The 27,821-nt window shown below is 40.7% G+C and overlaps 2 protein-coding genes across 2 annotated transcripts in view; one reads left to right on the forward strand and one right to left on the reverse strand.

Annotated features, from left to right (window-relative positions):
* Positions 1-964: 964 nt before the first annotated feature.
* On the reverse strand, positions 965-19,386 carry LOC124136886 (asparagine--tRNA ligase, cytoplasmic-like). The gene is made up of 18 exons (XM_046502916.2): positions 19,172-19,386; positions 17,885-17,967; positions 17,070-17,144; positions 16,409-16,501; positions 13,245-13,334; positions 12,979-13,057; positions 12,421-12,491; positions 10,506-10,592; positions 9,972-10,058; positions 8,972-9,028; positions 8,453-8,530; positions 7,694-7,771; positions 6,827-6,948; positions 6,209-6,344; positions 5,678-5,791; positions 4,232-4,363; positions 3,707-3,838; positions 965-3,064 (listed from the first exon to the last, which is right to left on the reverse strand). Exons 1-18 carry the CDS (start codon positions 19,209-19,211, stop codon positions 2,933-2,935), a joined length of 1,686 nt encoding a protein of 561 aa, XP_046358872.1. The 5' UTR covers positions 19,212-19,386; the 3' UTR covers positions 965-2,932.
* A 1,039-nt stretch (positions 19,387-20,425) lies between these two features.
* Positions 20,426-27,821, forward strand: part of LOC124136887 (integrator complex subunit 3-like) — a 37,621-nt gene continuing 30,225 nt past the window's right edge. The window contains exons 1-7 of the mRNA XM_048402241.1: positions 20,426-21,150; positions 21,563-21,646; positions 23,890-23,973; positions 24,876-24,989; positions 26,217-26,301; positions 26,636-26,702; positions 27,396-27,537. Of these exons, the coding sequence (XP_048258198.1) occupies positions 21,073-21,150; positions 21,563-21,646; positions 23,890-23,973; positions 24,876-24,989; positions 26,217-26,301; positions 26,636-26,702; positions 27,396-27,537 (654 nt within the window). The 5' untranslated portion in view covers positions 20,426-21,072. The remainder of the gene's footprint in view (positions 21,151-21,562; positions 21,647-23,889; positions 23,974-24,875; positions 24,990-26,216; positions 26,302-26,635; positions 26,703-27,395; positions 27,538-27,821) is intronic.

Genomic DNA, 27,821 nt, shown 5'->3' on the forward strand with positions numbered 1-27,821 from the left:
GTTGGTGGGGTGAAATGGGGTTTAACGCTGCGTCCAAGATTATTGCACTTACATAGCAATGTGCATGCATGTGTGTGTGTCTATTAGTCCAGACTGATGCCAATTTATAGTGCTAGCACACTGAGATACTATGCCGCAGTTTAACATGAACACCTCACTCAGACACAGTATACTGACTCTGAGCCGACCAGTCGTTGTTTTAGCCCCCTAATGCCGAGCGCCAGATAGGGTAACAACAAAAACCATCTTGTAACATCTTTTGGTATGACGCGGCCGGGGATCGAACCCCGGACCTTCCGCTCACCGGGCTGGCACTCTACCACTAGACCACGGAGGGGTCAGAATAAATAAAAAATTCAAAATTGATAGAAAACAGCTGTTCAACTGAGCTGAGGTTTCTCATTGACTTAGATAAAGTGCGAGGCATTTTGCTTCAAAACGGGGTATAAGGGATATTCTCCCTCTCAGAAATTTATTTCCATTCCATGCGGGATACAGTATACGTTTTAGCAGGACCACAAGGGGTACATGGGATTTTTGTGTCCCTCATTAGGTTTCATACCACAAGACGGAGGCATAACACCCCATGTACCCCGAGTGATCCTGCTACAATGAATATATCTTATCGACATGTTTTAATATGACATTGTAAAATAATTCAAACAAATTCAAAACTGATAGTGTCACGTCAATGACAGTGTCAGACTCAGAAAAAGCTGCAGCTTTTTGCTCTGAAGCGGGGTATAAGGGATTTAAGACGGCCTCTCAGAAATCCACGCGCAGCCTGCATTGCTTGTGGGGGGGGGTATAAAAGATTTATTCCCCTGCTGAGAAATTCATTACCCTCCAAGGTGGGATACACAGTATCTTATCAAGATCACTTGGACCAATCAGATTCCAGGGGCTGACATTGGCACCTTTCCATAGAATTGCAGTTGTAGCACACATTCAAAAACCCAAAAGGTTTGTGTAAAGCAATTTATTCAATATTGCAGCAAAGATATGTCACTTTCAGTACATCAAAGATCATGTGAAATAAATAAAATGGTGAAGTAAGCATGTTGAACACATTTCATCTTTGCTCAACATCCTCTTGTATCAAGCATTGCATCTCGGGAGCCATAACAAAGAGACGTTTGTATGCATTAACATTCAATGTACAAAGAACCTTTTAGAAATGCAGGACATAATATCGACAAGACAGCATACTTCAGTAATCTCACTGTTCAATTGTTCTTGGTTAATGGATCAAGGAAAACCATCTTGAGGAGCAATTCATGGTCCAAATCGGGGCTTTATGATCAACAGTAATGACAAACAACACAATGTTTTGGAATCTTAACCAAGGAAGTGAGTTCTGTCTATGATAGAGATTCTTGGTTTTGGAAAAAAAGCAGGACAATTTATACAGATAACCCGTCAACATCTGCATTGCATTTAATTGTTCTTTGAAAAACTGGTCCAATGTAACCCATGGTATATCTGGTCAATGACACTCCACACATATGCCAAATGTAACGTCACTGTCACTGTCACTAGTGATGAACATCTTCTCAATGGGGAAGAGAATTTATGGATGTAAACTTTTATTATTATGAGGAACATTTCATGAATGATGAAGGAGTAAGTATATACTCCAAAATATTGTGTTCCTCATAAAAAAGAAGTTGACACCCATAAATTCCCTTCCTTATGTGTATCACTTCTAAAGGCCATTCAAAGACCTCATCTTCTTAATTGATAAACACATTCAGAAACACAATTTATTCCCAACATGATCTTGTATAACTAGTCTTGTAGTTCCCCAAACACCATAATCTAACGGTTTATAAATGTAGCTCCAATAATACACCATCTGCCACAACCACATCACTACTTGAGTCAGCCGGACAACCATAACCTACTTCTTCAGTATACTGTTAGTTGTTTTACACCACACTCATCAGTATTTCCATCTATGTGATGGCGGTATGTAAAGTCTGGACCAGGACCAGACAATCCAGTGAAATGCCCATGGCAATGTGGCCTTTCCAGATTAGGATAGTTGGAGCTACTTATGCTTATCAACAAGTGAGTATTGTTTTATGCTGCTTTTAGTAATATTCCAGCAATATCACAGTGGGTGAACCAAAAACGGGCTTCACATTGTACCCATGTCGAGAATCGAAACCCGGGTCGTCGGTGTGACGAGCAAACACTTGTACCTCTAGGCTACCCTACCGCCCCTATGCCTATCATGATATACCATCATGTAGCTGGAATATTGGTGAGTGAGGCGTTAAACACAAAACAAAAACAAAAACACGTATGATAGGCATATCTTAGGAAGAAGCTTCTCTGCAGAATGTTGCAGAATATATTTTGGTATGCTACAATAATGAACACACCACTAACAGTACATTTTCATTAAGATGTGTTTGCACCAAATCTCCAGTGACAAGTGCCAGATATTTACTCACAAGTGAAGACAAAAATAGTGGAGTCACAGGACTCTTCAATAAGTGACAAGTGCCAGATATTTACTCACAAGTGAAGACAATAATAGTGGGGTCACAGAGGACTTGCACATACTCTTCAATAAGACCCCTGGGCACAAGAGATGAAAAGCAGACATGTTTTGTCTGATGTCAGAAAGTATTGACCGCTGCATTTTCTTGGAAAATAATAAATATGTAAAACAATGTACCAACAAGCAGAACAATGCTACAGTTAGAAACCTTTGGCACAACTGTATCTAGACTAACATTAAATATAAATTAGTCTTAACCTAAACATATGAATGAGTCAGAATTAATATTGCTTTGAGCAGTATTTCAGTTAAATCACTGCATCTAAACAAATAATTAAGCATATTCAAAAGTAAACAGACGTTTTCATGGTCTTTTATTTGAGTTAGGTAGAGACTTGAGTTCTGTACACGCCAGCCAGTGACTCAAGGCTTACAGCGCTCCAGGAAGCGTGGGTACAGGCAGACTTCACGGATGTGGTATCTGTTGAGCATCCAACACAGGAAACGTTCCAGGCCGAGGCCATACCCGCCATGGGGGCATGTCCCAAACTTTCTCTGTGAAAGATAAGTTTCATTAGTTCAGCTTCAAATGGCGCTTTTGTATTTGGTGTTTTTTACGAAAAAATATATCTATGTAGAACGGCACATATTTTGAATCAGTGCAAATCCATTACTGCTAGCATATCAATTGTCATATTTTCTGGCTTAAGTTCACCTTATGATGCTAGTATTGGTTTGATAAAACAGTTTTCAAGTAACAAGCAGTATTCAACTATTTCTATTTGAGTGCATGTACAGGATAAAGATCAGATAATAAATGAAAGACATTGTTTCATGACTCCATCGAAGCACTTGAGCATACATTGCTTTGCATCAACTCTCCATCTAGATACAACAAGCGACCCGTGAAAATCCGGGGTAGAATAGGTCTTCAGCAACCCATGCTTTCCATAAAAAGCGATTATGCTTATAGTAAGAGGCGACAAACGGCATCGGGTGGTCAGGCTCACTGACTTGGTTGATGCATGTCATCGTATCCCAATTGAGTGGATCGATGCTCATGATGTCAATCACTGGATTGTGTGGTCCAGACTATTATTTACAGACCGCCGTCATATAGCTGGAATATTGCTGCATGTGGCATTAGACAACAAATAAACAAACAAACAAACAAACAAAAACAATAGCATGTCCCACCTGGTCAATGTACCAGTAGTAAGGCTTGGTGTCGATGCCTTCTCTCTTGAAGCCTTCCTCCATCTCCTCATGGTGCCAGATCCTCATCGAGCCTCCAATAATCTCGCCAACATTCGGCATCAGCATGTCAACCTGTAGCAGCACAATTAATAGAGAAGATAGGTCAGGTTTGCATCTGAAACCAATTCCTTCAAATATACATAAATTTGAGATTGAGTAGGGCATTACATTGCCTAAGCAATAATACGACAGTATCAAGAAGAGGACTCCAAGAAGTGTCTTCATCATATTCACACACTGAATGTACCACATAACTACCAATGTAGGGAATCAAACTCAACCACACAGCTCGCAGCTAAGTTTCCTTTTATGGTATGTTCATGATTACACAGGGATTTTGCACTGGTCTATGTTAAAGTAAGGATGAATTTAACATCAATTCAAGGATAAACAAAAAGATCAAATACTTTATGTGACAAATATATCAATACTTAAAACTGAGTTTTCAGGTTACGTCACACTTACAGAGTCTGTTAGCCTGCGATCACTTTCAGTTCTCTGCATATAGAATGACTTGATTTCAGCAGGGAAGCGACACAAGAACATCGGCTCGTTAATCTTATCGGTCATCTTCCTTTCGGGGGCTTCTGGGATATCCTGCAAACATATACATCTTAACATTACTTCTCAAATACATGAGGCTTTAGAGGTAATCACAGAATCAAACAGCGACAAAGTAGCCAAGGATGTGAAAAGATTGTCATCATCAACATATGGATACAGTGCTAATATTTTTACAACCACAATCACACTGCAAATTCCAGATATCACATTCTGGAAAGTCAAAGGAGGAATATAATAGTCTGAAAGAACTACAACTAAATCATTCAACCCTAAGTATCAGTGCTTGCAGTTATAGAGATTACTACAAGAGCATGTAAATCAGTAAGACAGACATGCAAGTGTAATAATTACTTTATTAAACATTATTTCCTAATCCTTCTGAGATCCACTTAGAAAAATGTGCTGGTTACGATTGTCGTCTAAGAAACTACAACTGTTTAATGATGTCAATAATCTTCAGCTATGATATCGTTTCTAGGTGACGACATTCAGGCCATACGTTACAATAAGATGTGATGCCATCAACAATGCCGTCTGGATGACGGAAACAATAGACTGGTGTCTGGTTATTGCTAACCCTATTGGTGATAATTTTCTTTACTTGTTAAAAGTCCCATTATAAACACTGACAATTGAAGTTTACATCCTTGTCTAAACTAATGCCTTAAACTGATTTAGCACAGTGGCAGCTTATGGTTCCATCCCCTGGCCGCGTCATACAAAGCGAAAGGGTTTTCTTACCCTGCATGACACTGGGCATTTAGGGAGAAAACAAGGACTGGTTGACTTGGAGTCAGTATTAGTGGGGTATTCATGTTAAACTGCGATATGGTATTTCAGTGGGCTGGCACTATCAAACCAGCATTAGTCTGGACTAGTGCAAGCAGCCCCACACACATAAGTGTGACCGCCTCCATCTAGTGGAAGAGCATCCACCCAGAGAGTGGCAGGTCGGGGTTTGATCCCCAGTCACATCAAACCAAAAGACGTTACAAGGTGGTACAAGTACCACCTTGCCTGGCGCTTGGCATTAATGGATAAAACAAGGACTGGTTGACTTGGAGTCAGTATGAGTGGGGATTCATGTTAAACTGCGGCATGGTATCTCAGTGGGCTAGCACCATAAAATCAGCATTAGTCCATACTAGTACAAGCAGCCACGCAAGCACATACGCATGCACACACGCACACACACTGGGTCACCCAAAACCCAAGCATCCATCCATCCACCCACATTAAACCCCATTTCACCCCACCTTCACCTCTCTACATACGTGCAATAATCCTGGACACAACATCAAACCCCTTTTAACCTCACCACCAGTACAGAGAACACTAAATGCTCACCTCTCCAAATTCATAGAAAGTCCCATCTTCCTTAGTAATGTTATTTTCTTTAAGATAGACAATGGCATCTGTGTACTGCATTCTACGGAATGGCCTTTTTGGTGGTTTGAAGTCCTGTAGAAAAAGAATAATCACAATAACAGGCATATTATCATGAACTTTCAAAATTCTATAATCATTCATCACTTGTTAATCTTTTCTTTTGAGTTAACACAAATGTTTTGACATGAATAAAAGGGCTTTTTAAAGGCATGACCTTATAGATAAACAACCATTCTGGCAGCATGTCCTTAGTTCTGTACATTGTCGTTAAGCAGTCTCTTATATGTTTGTTTGTTGTTTAACAACCCACTCAGCAATATTCCAGCTATAAGATGGCAGTCTGTAGATATTCGACTCTGGACTAGACAATCCATTGCTGAAGACCTTTTCTCACCCATATCTTGATAGGAATGGTCACATGTAAGGTTTGTAGGATATAATTATTTCATTTTTTGCACTCGAAAAACAAGTAGCAGAACGCCAACTTACAGGGTTAAGTTCGTAGACAATCTCTCCGTATGGTGTTTTAAGTACACGATCCACCACATCACACACAAGGTCCTCCAGACGATCTAACAGACCATCAAAGTCTAAAAAACTGCACTCGGCCTCCACATGGGTGTATCTGAGAAGGGAACATATCGTTTAAATACATTTCAACAGAAAAAGATGATCTTGTCACATTTCTAGTCAGTTTCTAGAGATAAATCAAATAACACTCAGCTTTATTATTGTATATTATCTGAACTGAAATCATCCACAGGAAATCCTATGGTCAGCATTGTGTCAGATGTTAATTCAATTCTCCGTCCTGCCCAGGATCAAATGCATGGAAACTGAGCGACTGCAGTTTTACGTCACAGATAACAATTTCCAGACATAACATGGCAGGGATGCAATCTCTGCAAAGCCGTAACATTAGTTATTACTTTAATAACATAACTTGGCAATTGTTTAGATGTCAATTGGGGATTTTTTTATTGACAATTGCTTTAGATTTGGGACTGTAGTCAGCCTCTTGGCAGGTCAAGTTCAATCCCTGCATGGGGACTGGTTATAGCGGTTTAAAGGGGGACAATGGATCTACAGTGTGTCTGTCCAACCTACTCTGCCAAGTGTCTCCTTGTCCTGGACTTCTCTGCCCTGTAGGACTGAGCGATACAGAACACGTCTCCTAGCGACGGCAGACACGTCTCCAGGTACAGCTGGGAACTCTGGGTCAGGAAGGCCTGGAACACAGGGGGAGTGAGGGAGTGAACGAGTCAGTGAGTCAGTCCGTGAACAAGTCAGTCATTGATTAAAGTCAGTGAGTGTGTGGGCAAGTCAGTCATTGAGCAATTGAGTTAAGTGAGTAAGTGAGTGAGTGTCAGTCATTGAATAGTCAGTGAGTGAGTGAAAAATCAGTCATTGAGCCTGTTGGTTAAAGTCAGAGAGTGTTGGTTGGTTGGTTTGTTGTTTAACGCCGCACTCAGCAATATTCCAGCTATATGATGGCGGTCTGTAAAAAATCGGGTCTGGACCAGACAATCCAGTGATTGACATCATGAGCATCAATCCAGGCAAATGGGATTGATGACATGCATCAACCAAGTCAGTGAGCCTGACCACCCGATCCCGTTAGTCGCCTTTTACACCAAGCATAGTTGCCTTTTACGTCAAGCATGGGTTGCTGAAGACCAATTCTACCCCGGATCTTCACGGGTCAAAGTCAGAGAGTGAGTGAGTGAACAATCTACTCATCCTGTAAAGTCAGTCAACGAGTAAGTGATTAAGTAAAGTCGGTGAGATGGAGAGTGAATCATTCAGTAAGTCTGTGAAACAGTGAGTTTGTAAGTCACTGAATCGGTCAGTAATGAAGGCTGGAACGGGTGAACCAGTGACTGACATCTTGGTATGATCAGGATCAAAGGAATTTCACTTACGATCATATAAACAATTACTCTTAGCGAGGTCTGTATCAAAAACAGAAGTTACCTCCTCTCCAAAGAAGTCCAGTTTGAACAATGTTGCCCCTCCCTCCACCTGAGTCTGTACAAGAGTGGGCGGGGTCACCTACACAAAGAGAAATAACATCATGTATACACACTCATATGGCCAGACACCGAATCATGGTCTTCAAAGTAATCACATAAATATTTGAGACACATCTTAACAAGAATCATCAGGAGATGACATATCCCCCCGGTCTGGTGCAGTTCGGAAATGGAGTGGCTACTTATACCCCACTTTTGGTTCATTGCCACCGGATACCTTCAGTTCAGTGAAGGAAAAAATAATGCTGTTGGGTATTTTTCAATATCCAAAATCATGAAAAGGCACAAGTTCACCACTAGACTGATCTGTATGGCAAGTTTCATCAAGAAATATTCAATGGTTTTAGAGTTCTGCTCCAGAAACAAGCACTACCCTCATTTTCAGTATAAGTCTCAACTTGTCATCATCAAAACAAACAAAATAAATAAATAAAAAATATATAAAAAAAACAACCAAAATCATGAAAAGACACCAGTTAACCACTAGATTGATCTGCATAGCAAGTTTTATTAAGAAGTATTCAACGGTTTAGGAATTCTGCCCTGGAAATTGAAAACAGACGGATGCCTGGCGGACATGCTGATTGCTATATCCTCCCGTTTTTCACACTGGAGGAATAAATATGATAAATACTATACAACATAACAGATGTATAGTCTCACATACACAGGAAGTACTTCTCCACTTGTAAATACTGACCTCGAAATAGCCCCGGTCCATAAAGTGATCTCTGAAGCACTGCATGACAACCGATCTCATTTTCAAAACCTTGGATGTCTGCAAGCAGAAAACAAAATGAGAAAGAGTTTAACACTGATTTCAGTAGTATTTCAGTCATATCACAGTGTTTTAGCATCAAGCTGGGACAACATAGATCATACTACACCGTAGGGACTTCCCGCGCTACATTTATTTTGATTGCGAAAACGTTATGTTGACATTTAATAGTCAAACTGCCTCAAATGTAACTTTTAGCAAATCATGGTACGACATATATGTGTATCCATTCTCTTGCAACTAAAGTTCATAACAAGGCGTCAATAGCGGTAATCTGACCGTGGTTGCTGTTAGTAACAGTGAGTTGTGCGATCTACCGATCACTTCGCATACAATTTCGCCGAAATTATTGTAAAAATATGCAATCTTTTAGAAATAGTTTTCAGATATCAAACTATTGAAAACTTTACTGTTCTTAAAATATAACACAAATCTACTCACATTTTCTCCCCTAATCATCATGTGTCTGTTGTCCAGCTGCACGTCAACATGTGCTTCCTACAAACATACCACAAATTATGAATCAAGGTACCATAAAGAAATTACACATCATATGTTGTTCATTTGTTGTTTAACCCCACAATCAGACATATTCAGGTTGTATGACCGCGACCTGTAGATAATTGAGTCTGAACCAGACAATCCAGTGATTAATATTGTGAACAGCAATCCACATTATCTGACTACCTGAAGCAATTGGTCGCCTCTTACAACCAGCAAAGGTTGTGAACATATTCTAACCACGAATCTCCATGTGGGTCAATCTTGAAATAAACCATTGACAAAGCTGTCAAATTATAAAGCTCATCTCTAATTCTGAAATATTAACCTAGACACTGAGGCTTCATGTGTTTTGTCCTCCTAATGTCATGCAATGGTTGATAACAAAGCATGGTAGGGCAGGAATGGCCATCAACCACCCGAGTCTGTCCACTTCTACAAATGGAATTGATGTATCACCAAATTAGCACACTTGTAAAACAATTCACCATCATTTACAGTGAATATCTTCTGTGACACATGTGGGGATAAGGCCCCTGCTACACTAGGAGCTGAGACAGTTTAGAGTGTGTGTGTCTGTGAGTTGGGTTTAACGCCGCTTTTAACAGTATTACAGTTATATCGCGGCGTGTCAGCTTCATGTGGGAGGAAAGCCCGAAGTGATGCAGGTCTCAGACGTTTACCACTTCGGTGAAACCCACGAGCACAGGTATGGTGCTGACAAACCTAGAAACATAATCGGGGCGAACTGGGATTCGAACCCACAACCATAGGTTTCTGGCGTGCCCAAGGGACGCAACTCTGCACAGCAAATCGCGGCGCCTTAGACGACTTTGCCCCCCCGTTTAGAGTGAGTCTGGGTCAAGCAGTACTGAGATGGAAGCCATCAGCTCAGTGTGTGTATTACAAGCAATGGTGGACCCCATGGGATGAGACTCACCTCGTTGAGCAAGTTGTCAGCGCCCCCTGGGGGAGACCCTCCCACCAGTTCCCAGAAGTCAACAGACAGCTCATGGTTATCCGGGGCCTGAAACAAACATCAAGGTAAGCCATTGTGGAAGAGGGTAAGTTCTAATCAATGACGGTCTTGTTGTCTTCAGGTCTACAGAAGTATGATTCATACACCCCTGTGTGCTATATATGTTGAATGACAATTTCCCATAATTCACTGAATTACAAGCTTTCACTGAAAAAAGAATATCAACAAGTTTGGGTGAACACAGATGACATTGTTTTGACCTGCTCTTGCCTCCGTCTACATTTTCTCAGTCTGAATGAGTCTGTCGGGAACATTTCTACAGACAAGGAAACCCAATCTACATTCTAGTGTACATCAAATGAGTAAAATAGACTCTACATCCAGTAGTGCCGTCCCAAGTGACAGTAATCTTTATAATTAAGTCCACACCAGAGAGGACCCTCAATACTGTCACTCCAGGGAGCTGCAGTTTAACAAAGATGGCTGATGACTTACCGTCTTCCCTTCAGGAAGCTCCTTGATGACACCATAAACAGCAATGGCAGCCTCCGTGGACAGCGTCAAGGCATCGTACGTCTGACACTAGAATACAGAGGTATACTTCATCAACTTCCATTCAAATCCTGTAGCATCATACCATGCATACATTATACCACAGCAGCAATCATTTTAACTTCAAACACATCAAGTGTCACATCTCTGGTGACTTTAACTGGTCTGAGTGAGTGAGTGAGCGAGCGAGTGGGTTTTATGCCGATTTTAGCAATATTCCAGCAATATCACGCCGGGTGACACCAGAAATGGTCTTCACACATTGTGTACCCATGTGGGAATCGAACCCCGGTCTTCGGCATGATGAGCGAATGCTTTAATCACTAGACAACCCCACCGCCTCTAACTGGTCTTATGAATCAGAATAGGCCTCACAAATTTTTACCTCGGGAGTTCTTCAACATCTTTTGAGTAGTATATATCATAAGACCAGTGATGTGTTGTCTCATCACAATTAAGATCTGTTTGTTTGTTTGTTGTTTAACGACACACTCAGCAATAATCTACCCATATGATGGTGGTCTGTAAACAATCAAGTCTGGACCAGACATACCAGTGATTGACATCATGAGCATCGATCCATGCAATTGGGATACGATGACATGCATCAACCAAGTCAGCGAACCTGACCACACGATCCCGTAAGTTGACAAGCACAGTCGCCTTTTATGGCAAGCATGGTTTGCTGAAGACCTATTATAATTAAGAAAACACTAAAAGGATCATTTATCTTCAAATATTAATGTAGGGGAATATGTCACAATATGATGGTTGCTTTATGACACTATCAGAACATGTGAGTCATATTGCAGCTTAGACATATAGAACTGATTGACTCTGGAACAGACAAACTAGTGGCTGATAGCATGGTGAACGATCCAGGCAGTTGGGATATTACACACATCCAGGTGGCCAGGTTTCCACATCGTAACCAAGAGGTCATCTGTTTAGTTGGTACTAATGTCAAACAAGGGAGTTAACTGACTGTAAATCCAGTTTCCACCCTTGCCGAACTAGGCTGGAATTTCTGGGCTCGATAGTAGCGCCACCAGTGGCTATTACAAGTTATGTACCTTCTATTGACCAATCAGATTCCACCTCACATATCACTTATATTTGCTTCAAATAGCGCGCAGTGATGACAAACTGATCGATAATCAAAATCTATATTGTGATAAAACAGTTTTTATTTAGTGAAGTGCATCAAATCTTGTGAGCACCTTGATTAAAAACTTGAAAAGATTTGGAAAATATCTGCACGGCAGTTTACGAACTGGATTTCGTTACCCGATTTTGATTGGACTATGCATAGATTCGTTAGTCCAGCCAAAACATAACTCCATAATTCCAGCCTAGTTCGGCAAGGGTGGAAACTGGACTTTCATAACTCCCTTGCTTCAGGAAGATGTCATCATGAATACTTCACAGGTTTGTATATGCCATGTTCCATCATCACCTGAAAATACATATGGCTGACATGCGGTGAATTTGTGTCTCTTATTTCTAACAAACGAATCCAGTCACGGCCTGGTTCCAGCTAGCAGCAAACAAGCAAGTGTTCAGACCAATGAGCATTCAGATTACATTAGCACTATTTCCTGTGCACATGTGCCCAAGCCCTTCAGTCTGGACTCTACACATAGCCTCAATGTTGGGCAGTGGTAGGGTTCACATGTTCAGCCAGGAGTAATGCACAGTCTCAATCCATTACCAACTAAAAATAGACACGCACCACAACCACACCGCATATTGGCTGTATGTATTCACAGGTGGAGGAACATGGTGTATACCAACCACGGACGTATTGACGATGAGGGCCATTCAGGCCTACATACTTCACAAGGTTTCATAAAGCTACCTGTTTGTCATTCATCACACACTGAACAAATCCACTTCCGTCACGGAGAACAACAAACATCAGGTTCTTTCCTAAAACAAAACAAAAACGAATCAGGATAAAAATCTAAGACTAGAGGAAACCACAATGATCTCTAATTGATGTGACATGAGACAAATTCTTAAGACAAAAATCATCAAAATACAGGGTTTGGTGGTGCAATGATCTTTAAAGATGATGTATAATGAATATTTATATCAACTGTACTGGTCCAATACCATCTAAAATACAACTGGGTGAGTGAGTGAGATGGGTTTAATACTGCTTTGAAAGGTATTCCAGTTATATCATGGCGTGTCAGCTTAATGTGGGAGGAAAGCGGAAAGTGATGCAGGTCTCAGACCTTTACCACTTTGGTGATTCCGACAAGCATGATTATGATGCTGACAAACATTATCACAATTATCGAGTGTAATCAAAATTTAAAGCAATTTTTATAGGTTTCTGTCATGCCCAAGGGACGCAACTCTGCACAGCAAGTTGCTGAAAGATGAAGAGAGACAATGAATGTTCATCTACCTTGGCGCCTTAGCCGATGGACCCAGCCAAATATCTTTACTCTCATGTTACGACTTGCAACAGAGCTCCTGATTTTTATCTGCAACAAGTAGAATTCATTCATGAATGTTAAGAATTTCTTTTTACCATTTTTCCTAATGTGAATGTTGGTCACAAGATCATAGTGATGTACTGAACATTGCCATGTTTACACGAGGACAAACACCAGCTACAAGGTAATAAACTCGGAATGGAAAGGGGTGAAACATAAATCTTTCTAAAATCACCTGCTTTGGCTCTGGCAATGACTTGTCCATCTCTAGCACAACCTTCCTAGCTTCCTCCAGGTTAATGTCTCTCCTCTGAGCATCAGCAGCCTAAGACAAAAAAGTGTGTGGTACAAAGTGTATTAAGACACAAATCCAGCATTACTATGGGAAACATTGGCTACTGGGGATGGAATCTACACCAGCATTACTATGGGAACCATTGGCTACTGGGGATGGAATCTACACCAGCATCACTGAGGGAAACATTGGTAACTGGGGATGGAATCTACACCAGCATCACTGAGGGAAACATTGGCTACTGGGGATGGAATCTACACCAGCATCACTGAGGGAAACATTGGCTACTGGGGATGGAATCTACACCAGCATCAGTGAGGGAAACATTGGTTACTGGGGATGGAATCTACACCAGCATCAGTGAGGGAAACATTGGCTACTGGGGATGGAATCTACACCAGCATCAGTGAGGGAAACATTGGCTACTGGGGATGGAATCTACACCAGCATCAGTGAGGGAAACATTGGCTACTGGGGATCGAATCTACACCAGCATCACTGAGGGAAACATTGGCTACTGGGGATGGAATCTACACCAGCATCAGTGAGGGAAACATTGGCTACTGGGGATGGAATCTACACCAGCATCAGTGAGGGAAACATTGGATACTGGGGATGGAATCTACACCAGCATCAGTGAGGGAAACATTGGTTACTGGGGATGGAATCTACACCAGCATCACTGTGGGAAACATTGGCTACTGGTGATGGAATCTACACCAGCATCAGTGAGGGAAACATTGGTTACTGGGGATGGAATCTACACCAGCATCACTGTAGGAAACATTGGTTACTGGGGATGGAATCTACACCAGCATCACTGAGGGAAACATTGGTTACTGGGGATGGAATCTACACCAGCATCTCTGAGGGAAACATTGGCTACTGGGGATAGAATCTACACCAGCATCACTGTGGGAAACATTGGCTACTGGGGATGGAATCTACACCAGCATCACTGTGGGAAACATTGGCTACTGGGGATGGAATCTACACCAGCATCAGTGAGGGAAACATTGGCTACTGGGGATGGAATCTACACCAGCATCACTGTGGGAAACATTGGCTACTGGGGATGGAATCTACACCAGCATCACTGAGGGAAACATTGGCTAATGGGGATGGAATCTATACCAGCATCACTGTGGGAAACATTGGCTACTGGGGATGGAATCTACAAGAGCATCAGTGAGGGAAAAATTGGTTACTCAGGATGTAATCTACACCAGCATCACTGTGGGAAACATTGGCTACTGGGGATGGAATCTACACCAGCATCACTGTGGGAAACATTGGCTACTGGGTATGGAATCTACACCAGCATCAGTGAGGGAAACATTGGTTACTGGGGATGGAATCTACACCAGCATCACTGTGGGAACATTGGCTACTGGGGATGGAATCTACACCAGCATCACTGAGGGAAACATTGGTTACTGGGGATGGAATCTACACCAGCATCACTGTGGGAAACATTGGTTACTGGGGATGGAATCTACACCAGCATCTCTGAGGGAAACATTGGCTACTGGGGATGGAATCTACACCAGCATCACTGTGGGAAACATTGGTTACTGGGGATGGAATCTACACCAGCATCACTGAGGGAAACATTGGCTACTGGGGATGGAATCTACACCAGAATCACTGTGGGAAACATTGGTTACTGGGGATGGAATCTACACCAGCATCACTGAGGGAAATATTGGCTACTGGGGATGGAATCTACACCAGCATCTCTGAGGGAAACATTGGCTACTGGGGATGGAATCTACACCAGAATCACTGTGGGAAACATTGGTTACTGGGGATGGAATCTACACCAGCATCACTGAGGGAAATATTGGCTACTGGGGATGGAATCTACACCAGCATCTCTGAGGGAAACATTGGCTACTGGGGATAGAATCTACACCAGCATCACTGTGGGAAACATTGGCTACTGGGGATGGAATCTACACCAGCATCACTGTAGGAAACATTGGCTAATGGGGATGGAATCTACACCAGCATCACTGTGGGAAACATTGGCTAATGGGGATGGAATCTACACCAGCATCACTGTGGGAAACATTGGTTACTGGGGATGGAATCTACACCAGCATCACTGAGGGAAACATTGGCTACTGGGGATGGAATCTACACCAGCATCAGTGAGGGAAACATTGGCTACTGGGGATGGAATCTACACCAGCATCACTGAGGGAAACATTGGCTACTGGGGATGGAATCTACACCAGCATCACTGAGGGAAACATTGGCTACTGGGGATGGAATCTACACCAGCATCAGTGAGGGAAACATTGGTTACTGGGGATGGAATCTACACCAGCATCAGTGAGGGAAACATTGGCTAATGGGGATGGAATCTACACCAGCATCACTGTGGGAAACATTGGTTACTGGGGATGGAATCTACACCAGCATCAGTGAGGGAAACATTGGCTAATGGGGATGGAATCTACACCAGCATCAGTGAGGGAAACATTGGCTAATGGGGATGGAATCTACACCAGCATCACTGTGGGAAACATTGGCTACTGGGGATGGAATCTACACCAGCATCACTGTGGGAAACATTGGCTAATGGGGATGGAATCTACACCAGCATCACTGAGGGAAACATTGGCTAATGGGGATGGAATCTACACCAGCATCACTGTGGGAAACATTGGCTACTGGGGATGGAATCTACACCAGCATCACTGTAGGAAACATTGGCTAATGGGGATGGAATCTACACCAGCATCACTGTGGGAAACATTGGCTAATGGGGATGGAATCTACACCAGCATCACTGTGGGAAACATTGGTTACTGGGGATGGAATCTACACCAGCATCACTGTGGGAAACATTGGCTAATGGGGATGGAATCTACACCAGCATCACTGTGGGAAACATTGGCTAATGGGGATGGAATCTACACCAGCATCACTGAGGGAAACATTGGTTACTCGGGATGGAATCTACACCAGCATCACTGTGGGAAATATTGGCTACTGGGGATGGAATCTACACCAGCATCACTGTGGGAAACATTGGTTACCAGAGACAGACCAAACTAGACAACACTTGACACCCAATTGTGCGGAGATGGACTCACGTCTCTCTCTGACTTATCCGCCTGCTTGTGCTGCTCTCTCTGCCAGATCTTCTGGATCTTCTTCACCTGGGACTTGGACACAACTTCATATTTCTGTGATGTCAACAGATCATGAGATTAATATCATAAATTGTGAAGGAGATTTAACCTAATGAACACTATTCACTTCATAATCTATTGACTACATGCATTTGTTGTTTAACGCCGCACTCAGCAATATTCCAGCTATATGACAACGGTCTGTAAATAATCAAGTCTGGACCAGATAATCCAGTGATTGACATTATGAGCATCGATCCACGCAATAGAGATACAATGACATGTATCAACTAAGTTAGCAAGCCTGACCACCCAATCCCGTTAGTCGCCTCTTACGACAAGCATAGTCGCCTTTTACAGCAAGAATGGGTTGTTGAAGAATTATTTTACTCCAGATCTTCACTGGTCACATGCATTCTGAAACCAGGTACAAATGCTCACATAATCATGATAATACAATAACCTCCATGGGTACAACGTATGTACAGCTGACTAGAATACTGAAAATTAGAAGCTCATTACATGGTGTGATGAAATGGTATCACCTGATACAGCTTGGCACACTCACATTTTGAAATACAGTACAACACAGTCGACTCAACAAAAATTCAACAGGACCTACCAGTGTGGCCTCAGGTCCTTCTTTGCCATCAACATATATAGTTGGGAATGGTTCTTTCCCGGCCTTCCGCATGGCCTGTCAACATACACATTGAACACTGTAAACATCTAAAACGCATCATGATGATGGTAATGATGAAAAAAAAATACCAATAAATTTATCTGTGGCAATAACACATGGTTATTGCCATGATTGCAGTGGCAAACCATGATTTTCATACAGACATTTGGTGGTGAGTACCACCCTGCATCCACCATATGGTTATTGCCACAGATATAGTTATCTTACTTAACAAATCACTAGATCCAGATTTAGATTGTATTTTGATTTATCCACTAGGTGATCCTACTAACCAAATATCATTCAGAGATGAGAAAGGACATCAACTTTGCTATTAGACTCATCCTGTTAAAAATGCCAGCAAATAGTTTATCACAATTTCTTTTCCCACTGTGTGTTATGTAACATCAAATATAACTTCCTGAGTAATTACTTTTAAAATTACCACTTAGAACATTAGAACTTTAAAATCAACAGTTAAAGGGTGATAGTCGAGAGATCCTTGTCATGGTCCTAATGTACAAAATATAGACAGCATGTTTAGGGGGGTCCTCAATTAGATTTAAATTATAAAATAATATAGCCTTAATCCTCAAGGACCCAAAAGCACACCTAAATGACATGAACAGGTTCCAAAAAGAATATATAAAAACCTTATCAGTCACCATGTCATATCTTCATGTTACGATCATAACAAAAGCAAGTTTGATTCTTATCAAGACCATAGTAAACCTATTTAATACCAGATTGTTTACCTGAAGGACAGTTTTCAGAGGCTTGCCTTCGGTCCCATCTCCTGTTTCATCAGAACCAGTCTTTTCAGATGTGTAGATTTCAGCTGTAATAAAACGTCAAATACAACATGTCCAGTGGATTCAGTATCCTGACGTAGCCTAATTTTGAACACTTAAGATTGCATTGCTGATATTTTGAGGGATGAGCGAATCAAAAGTCAAATTCTGCTTCATACCAGTAGGTGATGTCTTCAGCAAAATAATTCTGCTACATTCCGAAAGAAAACAAATCCTTGATAAAAAGTCATGACCTCCATTGCCTCATCTGTAAACTTCAACTGCACTTGAGTGTCATCTTTTTTCGAACACCTGATAGGTTTTGTACTTTAGCAGGGTTTCCATGAATGAACAGACATGTTTTTGTGCACATTTCTCAACATAATTCTTGCAGGTTGGCATTAAAACTTAAAAAGTGATTGAAAGTTTGAAACCTATTTACAAAATATGAATATTTGTCAAATTAGAGTGTTCACACTATTTTACTCTTCCTGTTATCATGACATGGGCACCAAAATTCTGAATGACTAGGGTGTTCTGACAGGTGTACAGTACTTCACATGAACCAATTTTGACAGACCGAACAAGTGCACTCCCCAGGCGGCAGCTTTGATGATGTCACACCTCTCATTACAGTGACAACTCAATATCAAATACGGCTGTTCGAAAATCAGTGTCGTCCGAAAATAGGCCATCAGACGATATATATTATTTATTCAGTGCACTCAGTTTGTAAATGTAACATATTGTCAGCAATTCCCAACAGAATGGAAAGTTCAAATCTTGTGAGTATTTTAATATCACCTGAACATGACACTACATCCGTCAGATTATGCATGTCATCGTATCCCAATTGTGTGGATAGATGCTCATGATGTCAATCACAGGATTGTCTGGTCCAGACTCGATCATTTACTGACTGCCGTAGTATAGCTGGAATATTGCTGAGTGCAGCATTAAACAACAAATAACCTAACCTAACATCCATCAGAACACTTATCTGTATGTTCACAAATTTAAGTCTTCCCTGGTATTAATAAGCTTCTACATACTACATGTCTGTCCATATGTTAGCCATACAATCTTACCTATAACGGAATCTACATATCAATCACTTGTCATTTAACTGCCAAATCAATGTCAGTTAAGAATGTATCGAAACTATACCCGAGCGTACGACCATGAAACGTAGACTCATTAATTTAGTAGGCCCTAGCTCTAATACACATCTTTTTGCAATAAAAAGCTCACCTAGACTCATCTTGTCTACTTGTGATGCTATTTCTGCCATCAGACTACCAGCTTACAAATGATAGTTGTCACACAGGTTGTGATAATATAGGATAGGAATTGCATAAAACTGAAGGATGTGTCGTGTACACGCCTTGAAATATTGACGAAACACTTGGATGATGAAATTGTCGCTAACTTGCCGGTCAAAACAGGACACGTGCGTGTTTCTAAATTCTAGGCTGGGATTCTCACTGAAACGAAAATAAAACCGATTATTTATTTTTCAAATAAAATCTTTCAAACGACAATAATTAGTTTTGGATTTTGCATATACACAAGAAAATCTAAAATGTTCAAAATATGTTTAAATAGTTGTTCTTTATCCGTTTGGGACACTGACTCACCTTATGATCAAATTGCTGTTGGTTGGTGTATTTATTTTAATGCATCAATGAAAAACACAATACATATATACATATGTATTTATCACTGATGATTATCATGAGATTCTAAGATTTGGATAAATTAAGCGAATTGTCCCTCCTATTTTGTCAAAGCAAGGCGTGGCACCATAATCAATCATTTACTTTTCCCGTGACTGTTTTCGGGTTGCGTTTATTTATTTGTTGAATTATGACCAGGTGTTCATACATCCTCGATAATCCAGTCTATTATATATCTCTATTATTATCAATAGTCTGGACAAAAATATGCTCCACCATAGAGATCGAATCGAAATATGCGACGTTAAAACAGACGTCCAATCAAACCATACTCATGAGCGCGAGAAATTACATGCCAAGTTGTTAATATGCTAGATGGAGAGTTTACTTAAAATGTAACAATCTCATTAAAATCAGATCTTTTGTTATCGTTTATGTTTATCGGTAGTGAGAACTAAGATCCGATTTTAATGAAATTGTAAATGAAACAATATGTGTTCCAGTCATAGTAATAGAAATTAATAGAATCGAGATTATATTATGATATTCTGGGCAAACAAGAGTGCAGTTTAAATAATATTTTCTGATATATTTTCTTCCTATATATAATATGTATACCGAAAATAACATGAATATTGATTAACTCTGATTACTTCTTTGTACGTTAGGTGAAACGTAATCGTTTTGACCAAATATAACTTCTTTGTTTATGTTCAAATGTGTGTTCGGTATCTTTTCGATTCTACTTTTCTGGAAACCACAGTTTCATCCCGCGTGCGGTAACATGTTTACAACATCTGGTTATCCTAACGTTAATAATTTAATATATTAAGTAAACAAATAAATTCATTACTGTACCATAAGTCGATAAAATACCTAAATTTAATTAATGACACATTATGATGTCAAGACAAATTTTACGACACTGAAACCGAATACGATCAATCCATGCCCTCGCAGTTTTAGGAGAAGAACTGAGAGGCTCTCATTGTGAACTCATACGTCGATCTGGTGCCACTGTGGCACCCAGTTCTTTGCAAAACGACAAATACACGAAATATATAGGCAACAGCCTCATGCATTTCACATACGAAACGATAGGGGCTGCTGGAAGAGTCGGTCATTCTCTTCCTGATCCACTTTAGTTTTTCTACTGGCATTTCAGCTGTTCAGCGTATCCTCTTCATTGATTTTTGGAGACCTCACTCAGAACGTGTTGAGAAACGAGTAAAAAAATACTGAAGTCGTAGTCTTGATTTTTTTCTAACAGCCCGAAATATGGGGGATATCATTCCCCCATTGGCACAATGTGATTCTTGATTTTGCTGAATGTGAAGATGGAAACTTTTTCTTCTTAAAACTTATGTTGTGCTTCATTTTGAGATTAAGTCTCCGGAAAACATGTGATTACCTTCACATTGGACAGATATGTTGTAAAACTAAATGATCTGAAGTGCTTTGAAGTTGCAAAGAAGTATGACAATGGATACTGCAAAACAACAGTCAAGAATGTTAACAACAAGTTCCATTGAACTGAAAGACGACCTGGACAAGGTGCTATATTTTACTTTACCCTTCAAATAATTAAATTCTCACTGTTGTAGAGAAAATTTGCACGAAAGTATGAGTTGTATAGAGCGATATTTTTATGTTGTGTATTCAGGTTTCTTTATGTTTGCAACAGTGAAATCTTACAGACATTTAAGTATATTTAATTTGTTCGAAAAGCTATAAGTCAATAATTCGTTAGTGCACTTACTTTGTTATGGCGGTCCTGTCTTCCCTGTAAGTTATACTTGTATGTAAATAGTTATGCTATGTCAGTTAAAGGTACACATTGACATTTGAAAATATTACATTACTGTTGAAATGTAATGGTGGAATCTTGAAAGAAGATTATTTTATTGAACGATTGATTCAGTCATCAAACCTTTTTAAACCTTGAGTTGATAATTTCTGTTTTCAGAGACTAGAGAAATGTTACAGTTCTCTGACTTCACTTATTACTGGCCTATCAGAGAGAGAAATCAATGACACATTGAATGCACATGTAAGTACTGGTGCACACACTAGAGATGGTGAAACAAGTGAGACCAAAGAGTGGAACAGTCCAAATATTTGCTGGGATGAGAGTGGCACTGTCACCTGTAGCAGTCAGGGCTCGATATAAGGAATTTGATTTAACCTGCACCAGGTGCATGACGTGAAAAGCTAGTTGCACCAGACTTTACCAGGTTGCACCCTGGTTCCATAAATATATCAAAGTTAAAACACAGATGCATTAGCTAGTCTAAATAAGTAAAATCACAAGTCTCCAAAGACTATGTCATGTGTCTTGAAACTGACACAACACAGTGATTAGTGATATATGGTAAATACATCTTAGAGATAGTGAGTTTGTTACTTTGTTGGACTTGGTGCATGTAGACAAAATATATGGTTGCATTTTTCAATAATAGGTTGCACTGGTGCATGTTTTACATAGCGAAGTCGAGCCCTGACAGTATCTTGCATATAGTTGCCAGCTCCATATTGCATAAAGACAAATCTGTCAAAAGAATGGGGATTGTCTAGATCACGTGTATCGGGGCATGCAGTCATCCCACTGATGGCATCCTTGCCATGTCAGTTTGCTGACGGGGTTAACCTGGGTCATGTGGACAAGGTGTCCGACATTGGATTAAAAGGTCCGTAGTTTGAATCCCATAACAGGGCTCAGTAACTCTACAGCTGTTTCACATACATGGCACCCAAACACATCTGAGCCTACCAACAGTTGTTATGAACTATAGTTCACAGCCTCAGCAGCTGATGACATTGTTAATTGATGATACAAGTTTAACTCTACACCAGAGCCAAATCCATTTCGGTGTGAAAGTGAATAGTGTGCTTAATGAAATAGTGGAGCAACCATCTGAAGTGGTGCAGCCAGTGGTGTAACCATCTGAAGTGACCCGTGAAGATTCAGGGGTAGAATAGGTCTTCAGCAACCCATGCTTCCCGTAAGAGGTGACCTTGTCGTAAAAGGCGACAAACGGGATCAGGTGGTCAGGCTCGCTGACTTGGTTGATACATGTCATCGATCCCAATTGCGTGGATCAATGCTCATGATATCAATCACTAGATTGTCTGGTCCAGACTCAATTATTTACAGACCACCGTCATATAGCTGGAATATTGCTGAGTGAGACGTTAAGCAACAAACCAACCAACCAACCATCTGAAGTGATGTAACCATCTGAAGTGGAGCAACCATCTGAAGTGGTGTAACCATCTGAAGTGGTGCAACCATCTGAAGTGGTGCAACCATCTGAAGTGGAGCAACCATCTGAAGTGGTGCAACCATCTGAAGTGGAGCAACCATCTGAAGTGGTGTAACCATCTGAAGTGGAGCAACCATCTGAAGTGGAGCAACCATCTGAAGTGGTGCAACCATCTGAAGTGGTGGAACCATCTGAAGTGGAGCAACCATCTGAAGTGGAGCAACCATCTGAAGTGGTGCAACCATCTGAAGTGGAGCAACCATCTGAAGTGGAGCAACCATCTGAAGTGGTGCAACCATCTGAAGTGGAGTAACCATCTGGACAAAGTCAAAGTCTCAGCTGTCCCATCACCATGACAACCGCAGATAGTTGTCCAATAACATTGACTGCAGTTACTCTTGGTGGCCTAATTGGCTTGTGGCCAGGGATTATTGTACTGTATTGTTCTCCAAAGCATTTGATAACTGTATGTGACAGGCTGACTTTGTGCCAGTGTTCATGCAACAACCTCTGGTTTGCTGGGCCTAGATTTGATATTTTACTAGCATTTGGTATAAAGCTGATATGATCCTTATTGTGTCATAAAATATTGTTCATTCAGTCAGGGATAAGAATTTACACTTGTTCACTTCTCAACTGAGGGCAAGTAGGATTTCAGACGTTTGTTGGTTGGTTTGTTGTTTTACGCCGCACTCAGCAATATTCCAGCTATATGACAGTGGTCTGTAAATAATCGAGTCTGGACCGGACAATCCAGTGATTGAGATCATGAGCATCGATCCTAGCATTTGGGATCGATGACATGCTTCAAACCAAGTCAGCGAGCCTGACCACCCGATCCTGTTAGTCGCCTCTTACGACAAGCATAGTCGCCTTTTACGGCAAGCATGGGTTGCTGAAGACCTATTCTACCCTGGATCTAGCATGTTTAGGTGTGTCTTGTGCTTATCACTATTCATGCAAATATCTACTACTGTGACATATCCTAGCATGTTACCATGGTTACACAGTATTATTTCCCTGATCACAGGTGAGCAAGGGCCAGCTTCAACATGAGGAGACACAACTTGGGCAGTTCTACTCCATCTTGGTGGACCCAAAAATGGCAGCAAAGGTCAGGAATCTATGATGCTCCTTTTTTTAACCAAAAAGACGGTGTATTGAAGAGTGTTTGTCTTGAAAACTACAAGTTGTGTTAAGATTAAGCAATGGTTGTCTGCTTTCAATGTTCACGAAATTATTTTGTTGTTAGCTAGCTAACAATTTTTGTAAGAATCTCATAAGAACATAACACTAGTTTAACACATTTTACCCAATGACTCTTATTCCCAGAAATATGCTACTAAAAATGTTATGGACCAACCAGTTCTTTCATATTACTGCCAATGACTGATTAACTATAGTAATATGAGATAATGGGTTGTCCTTAACTATGTTTTAGTAGCATAAGTCATGTAAAATACTACCAACTGATCAGCCATGATTTGGTAATGAGAGCCCAAACATGTAACCTCTCCATGCTCATCAGGGGTTATAGCGAAAACGGCACCTCAGCAAAACCTGACATTTTCTTGTCTGGGTCAGCTCCCTCAGCTCCCTCACAATCATCAAAGCAACCTATATTATAGCTGTGAATTACATATATTATCGGAAGTAGTAACATGCATAACATTTTTTTAATAATGACAACATTGGTGTATAATAATAACTTTATTGATAATTTATAACAATAACGGCTCTAGTCGTGGCAACTTCCAAACTTTCGGGAAGTTGTGATCTATCGGACCGTCAATCAGGCGATGTTTCTGACAGATCACGATCTGAAAAATACCATCATGAAAGTGTATCCCGTGGATAAGCCGACCCCTTTCTACAGAATCTTTTTTCTGGTCCTCAAAATTCGGCTTATACGCGGTCATATACGGTACCAAACAGGGTAGACCCAAGGTTTCGACATGAAGATGAGTCATGGCTCTTAATCTGGTTGTGCTGATCGTACGCTCGTCACTGTTTCAGACATATCGTGACATGGTCCTCATATCCAGGGATGGGCTGACAATGGTTTTGACCAATGTCAACATGGTCATACATGAGAAGTGGTTAAAACTTCAGGAAAGTGCCAGGGCTCAGGTAAGTTGCTGTTCCTCCTCTTGATGTTTGGCCAGCGATAGAAACTAACAGTTTTAGTCCACTAGTCCTTATGATGATAACATATAGCAATACCCTTAATGAGGGCAAGTTTCTACTGGCCCTTATGATGCCTCAACCTTTTGGCTGGTTGGCAAGGACTGTAGGACTAGTGACAATTTTTAATGCTGTTGGCATGTTAAGAAATATCTGAATTACAATAAGGACTCCAATAACCATGAAGTGGGGGTTCCCATTACCCAATGCTTTATGGCTTACCTTGACATCATGAGTGTGTGATTATGTTGCGGATCTTCGTCCATCAGGACATAGTGGTGAAGGCGTTTGCCTGTCACTGCAAGGGCCCTGGTTTGATTCCCCACGAGGTATTGCTTTGTTATCAGTCTATCAGTACCATCAATTCATTCTACTGGGCAAATAGTAGATGTTTATTACGATATCGTTTATTACGATATTTCAGTAATTCTTGTGTATTTAAGATTTCATCTGTGTCTCAACCATTGATTCCTCCCCTGACAGGTATCACTAAATGTTCAGGGAAATTATAACTTTTTTATAAAAACAACAACTTTATATCCATTTTCATGGTATTATGTCAATTATTCAAAATAACCAGTTTGCACTTTTTACCTTAGATGTTATATGACTGAATCAAGGTGAACTCCTGGACTGGTTATTGTACAATAAACAACAACCACTCATGGTTTATTTCTTATATGAGATATCAACATTACTTACAGCTTTTTAAGGATGTTAGTAAAGAGTACACACTTTAAAAATATTTATCCGTATTTAAATAATTCCACCGCAGCAATGTTGGACAAGTCTATTTTATGAACATGGGGGTTATATTTGGTATTTCCCGCATATTCTCACAATTTTCACGTCAATTATCTGTACCTTCTCACCCAATATGGGTTGTCATATCTCTCCCACTTTTGGAAGTGATCGTTCGGCCATTGCATTTGACTATGTTTTCCCAGCTACATCTATGGGGAACAACTCACTTGACACTTCCCTCTCAAAAATAACGTTGTCCAATTTATGATGTCATCAAGTTGTGGGCACATTTTCGAACCTCCAGAAATGACGTCATGATAGAACAATATTTTATCGTGAAATAAACCAGGTTTCATTCTTCATTGTTCTCTGCGATTTATCACACAGCTGTCTTATATAGACTGATAGCCAAGGTTGTATGTGTTGCAGCTGGTGTGGCTCTGTAAGGAGTTGGTGCGGAACAACGTGACAGGTGCTGACAGTGTGTGCAGCTCTCTCATCAGACAGATTGCAGGTAGTTCTCATCCTCGTCTGCACGTTTGGTTCCAAATTCAATTAAGCATGGTTAAATCTACAGGTAACCAAACTCTCATGGAAAACACAGTATGTTTATGTCCAAAGTGGCGCAACAAGTATCTGGCGCCCTAATGATGCAGTTGCAGTGTTGCTTGCGAGACTGCACGATATATGGGAATGCCACCAAGACAGTGATAATTTTACCTTGTGACAAAAGCACTGGATGGGGTACTGCTATTTAACAAAGAGCATATTTTAACTATCATGTAAGACTTGTTTCAGCATGTTATTAAGATTCTATGGTTCTCATTTACTGTGATGTGTTTTTGCAGGTGGTGATGTCACAACAAAGAATATCTGGCTCTGTGAGAGCATGCTGGATATGTTCTTAGAATATAAGTGAGTAGAGTTGCACAGTAATCTGGCTTGACTGGCTTGACTGTGATGTCAGTGCTGCAATATGTTGAAAATAATAAGTAATCTTTAAAATAAGAATTATCAACACTTGTTAAAAATAAATTCGTGTAGGTCTATTTGGTATCAAAAGACACTTGGATGATTTTTTATTAAAGGTCAGAAGTGAGGGACTTTGGTCAAACTGGTCCAGGAATGATGCGGAAACTAAAAATTGTTAACATAACACAGGTGGCCCTTGGATTCAAACCCACAACGAATATGTTGGAAGAATGACTTTGGATGATAAGTAGAATCTCACTTTGTGTCTTTTGATATCAGATATTTTATCTTTGTTATTTTCACTTTGTTATTTTCACTTTGTTTCCCTTAGTTGTCAGGATTCACTGAGTTTGTGAGCAGAAATAATGAATGTCTTGTGTCTGAAATGGACTGCTAACCAGCTTCAGTAGCAGAGAGTTTAGTGATTGGATTGTGATGTCATAACCAATGATGTCATAATGGTCTGCAAGGCATTGTGATGCAATGTCATTGTAGCTACATCTCCAAGGAGAGTTTACTTGATCTCACCCAATGATATATGATGTGGAGGCCAGCTTGGGATTATTAATGAAAGTGGCTCTCGTCCTGTCTAAGGCAGTGTTCATTAAACCCTACACAAACATTGTGATATTTCAGACAGTGGCTGGAGAAGAATCCCCAGCTCATCCCGGGAGTGGTCTACACATTTCTGCGGGTCATTGTCGACCATGGAAACCCCAACCTGTCCGTTGTTCGCCAGAAGGAGGTGGAGCTTTGTATTGGACTTCTTAGAGAAAAGGTAAAACTAGGATCTCAGCCTTGGGGGGCGGTCGGGTAGCCTAAAGGTTAATGCGTTCGCTCGTCACGCCAAAGACCCGGGTTCAATTCCCGACACAGGTACATTGTGTGAAGCCCATTTCCGGTGTCCCCCGCCGTGATATTGCTGGAATATTGCTAAAAACAGCATAAAACCATACTCACTCACTCTCAGCCTTAGTGTATGAACCTGATGGTTTACTGTAGCCGTGGGGGTTCTGGGGCAGACCAGCTTCCAGTGTCTATACTTGTAAGAGCTGACAGATG

The sequence above is a fragment of the Haliotis rufescens genome, unplaced genomic scaffold (genome assembly GCF_023055435.1).
Source record: "Haliotis rufescens isolate VD_foot unplaced genomic scaffold, xgHalRufe1.0.p SCAF_1, whole genome shotgun sequence".
Classification (NCBI taxonomy): Eukaryota; Metazoa; Mollusca; class Gastropoda; order Lepetellida; family Haliotidae; genus Haliotis; species Haliotis rufescens.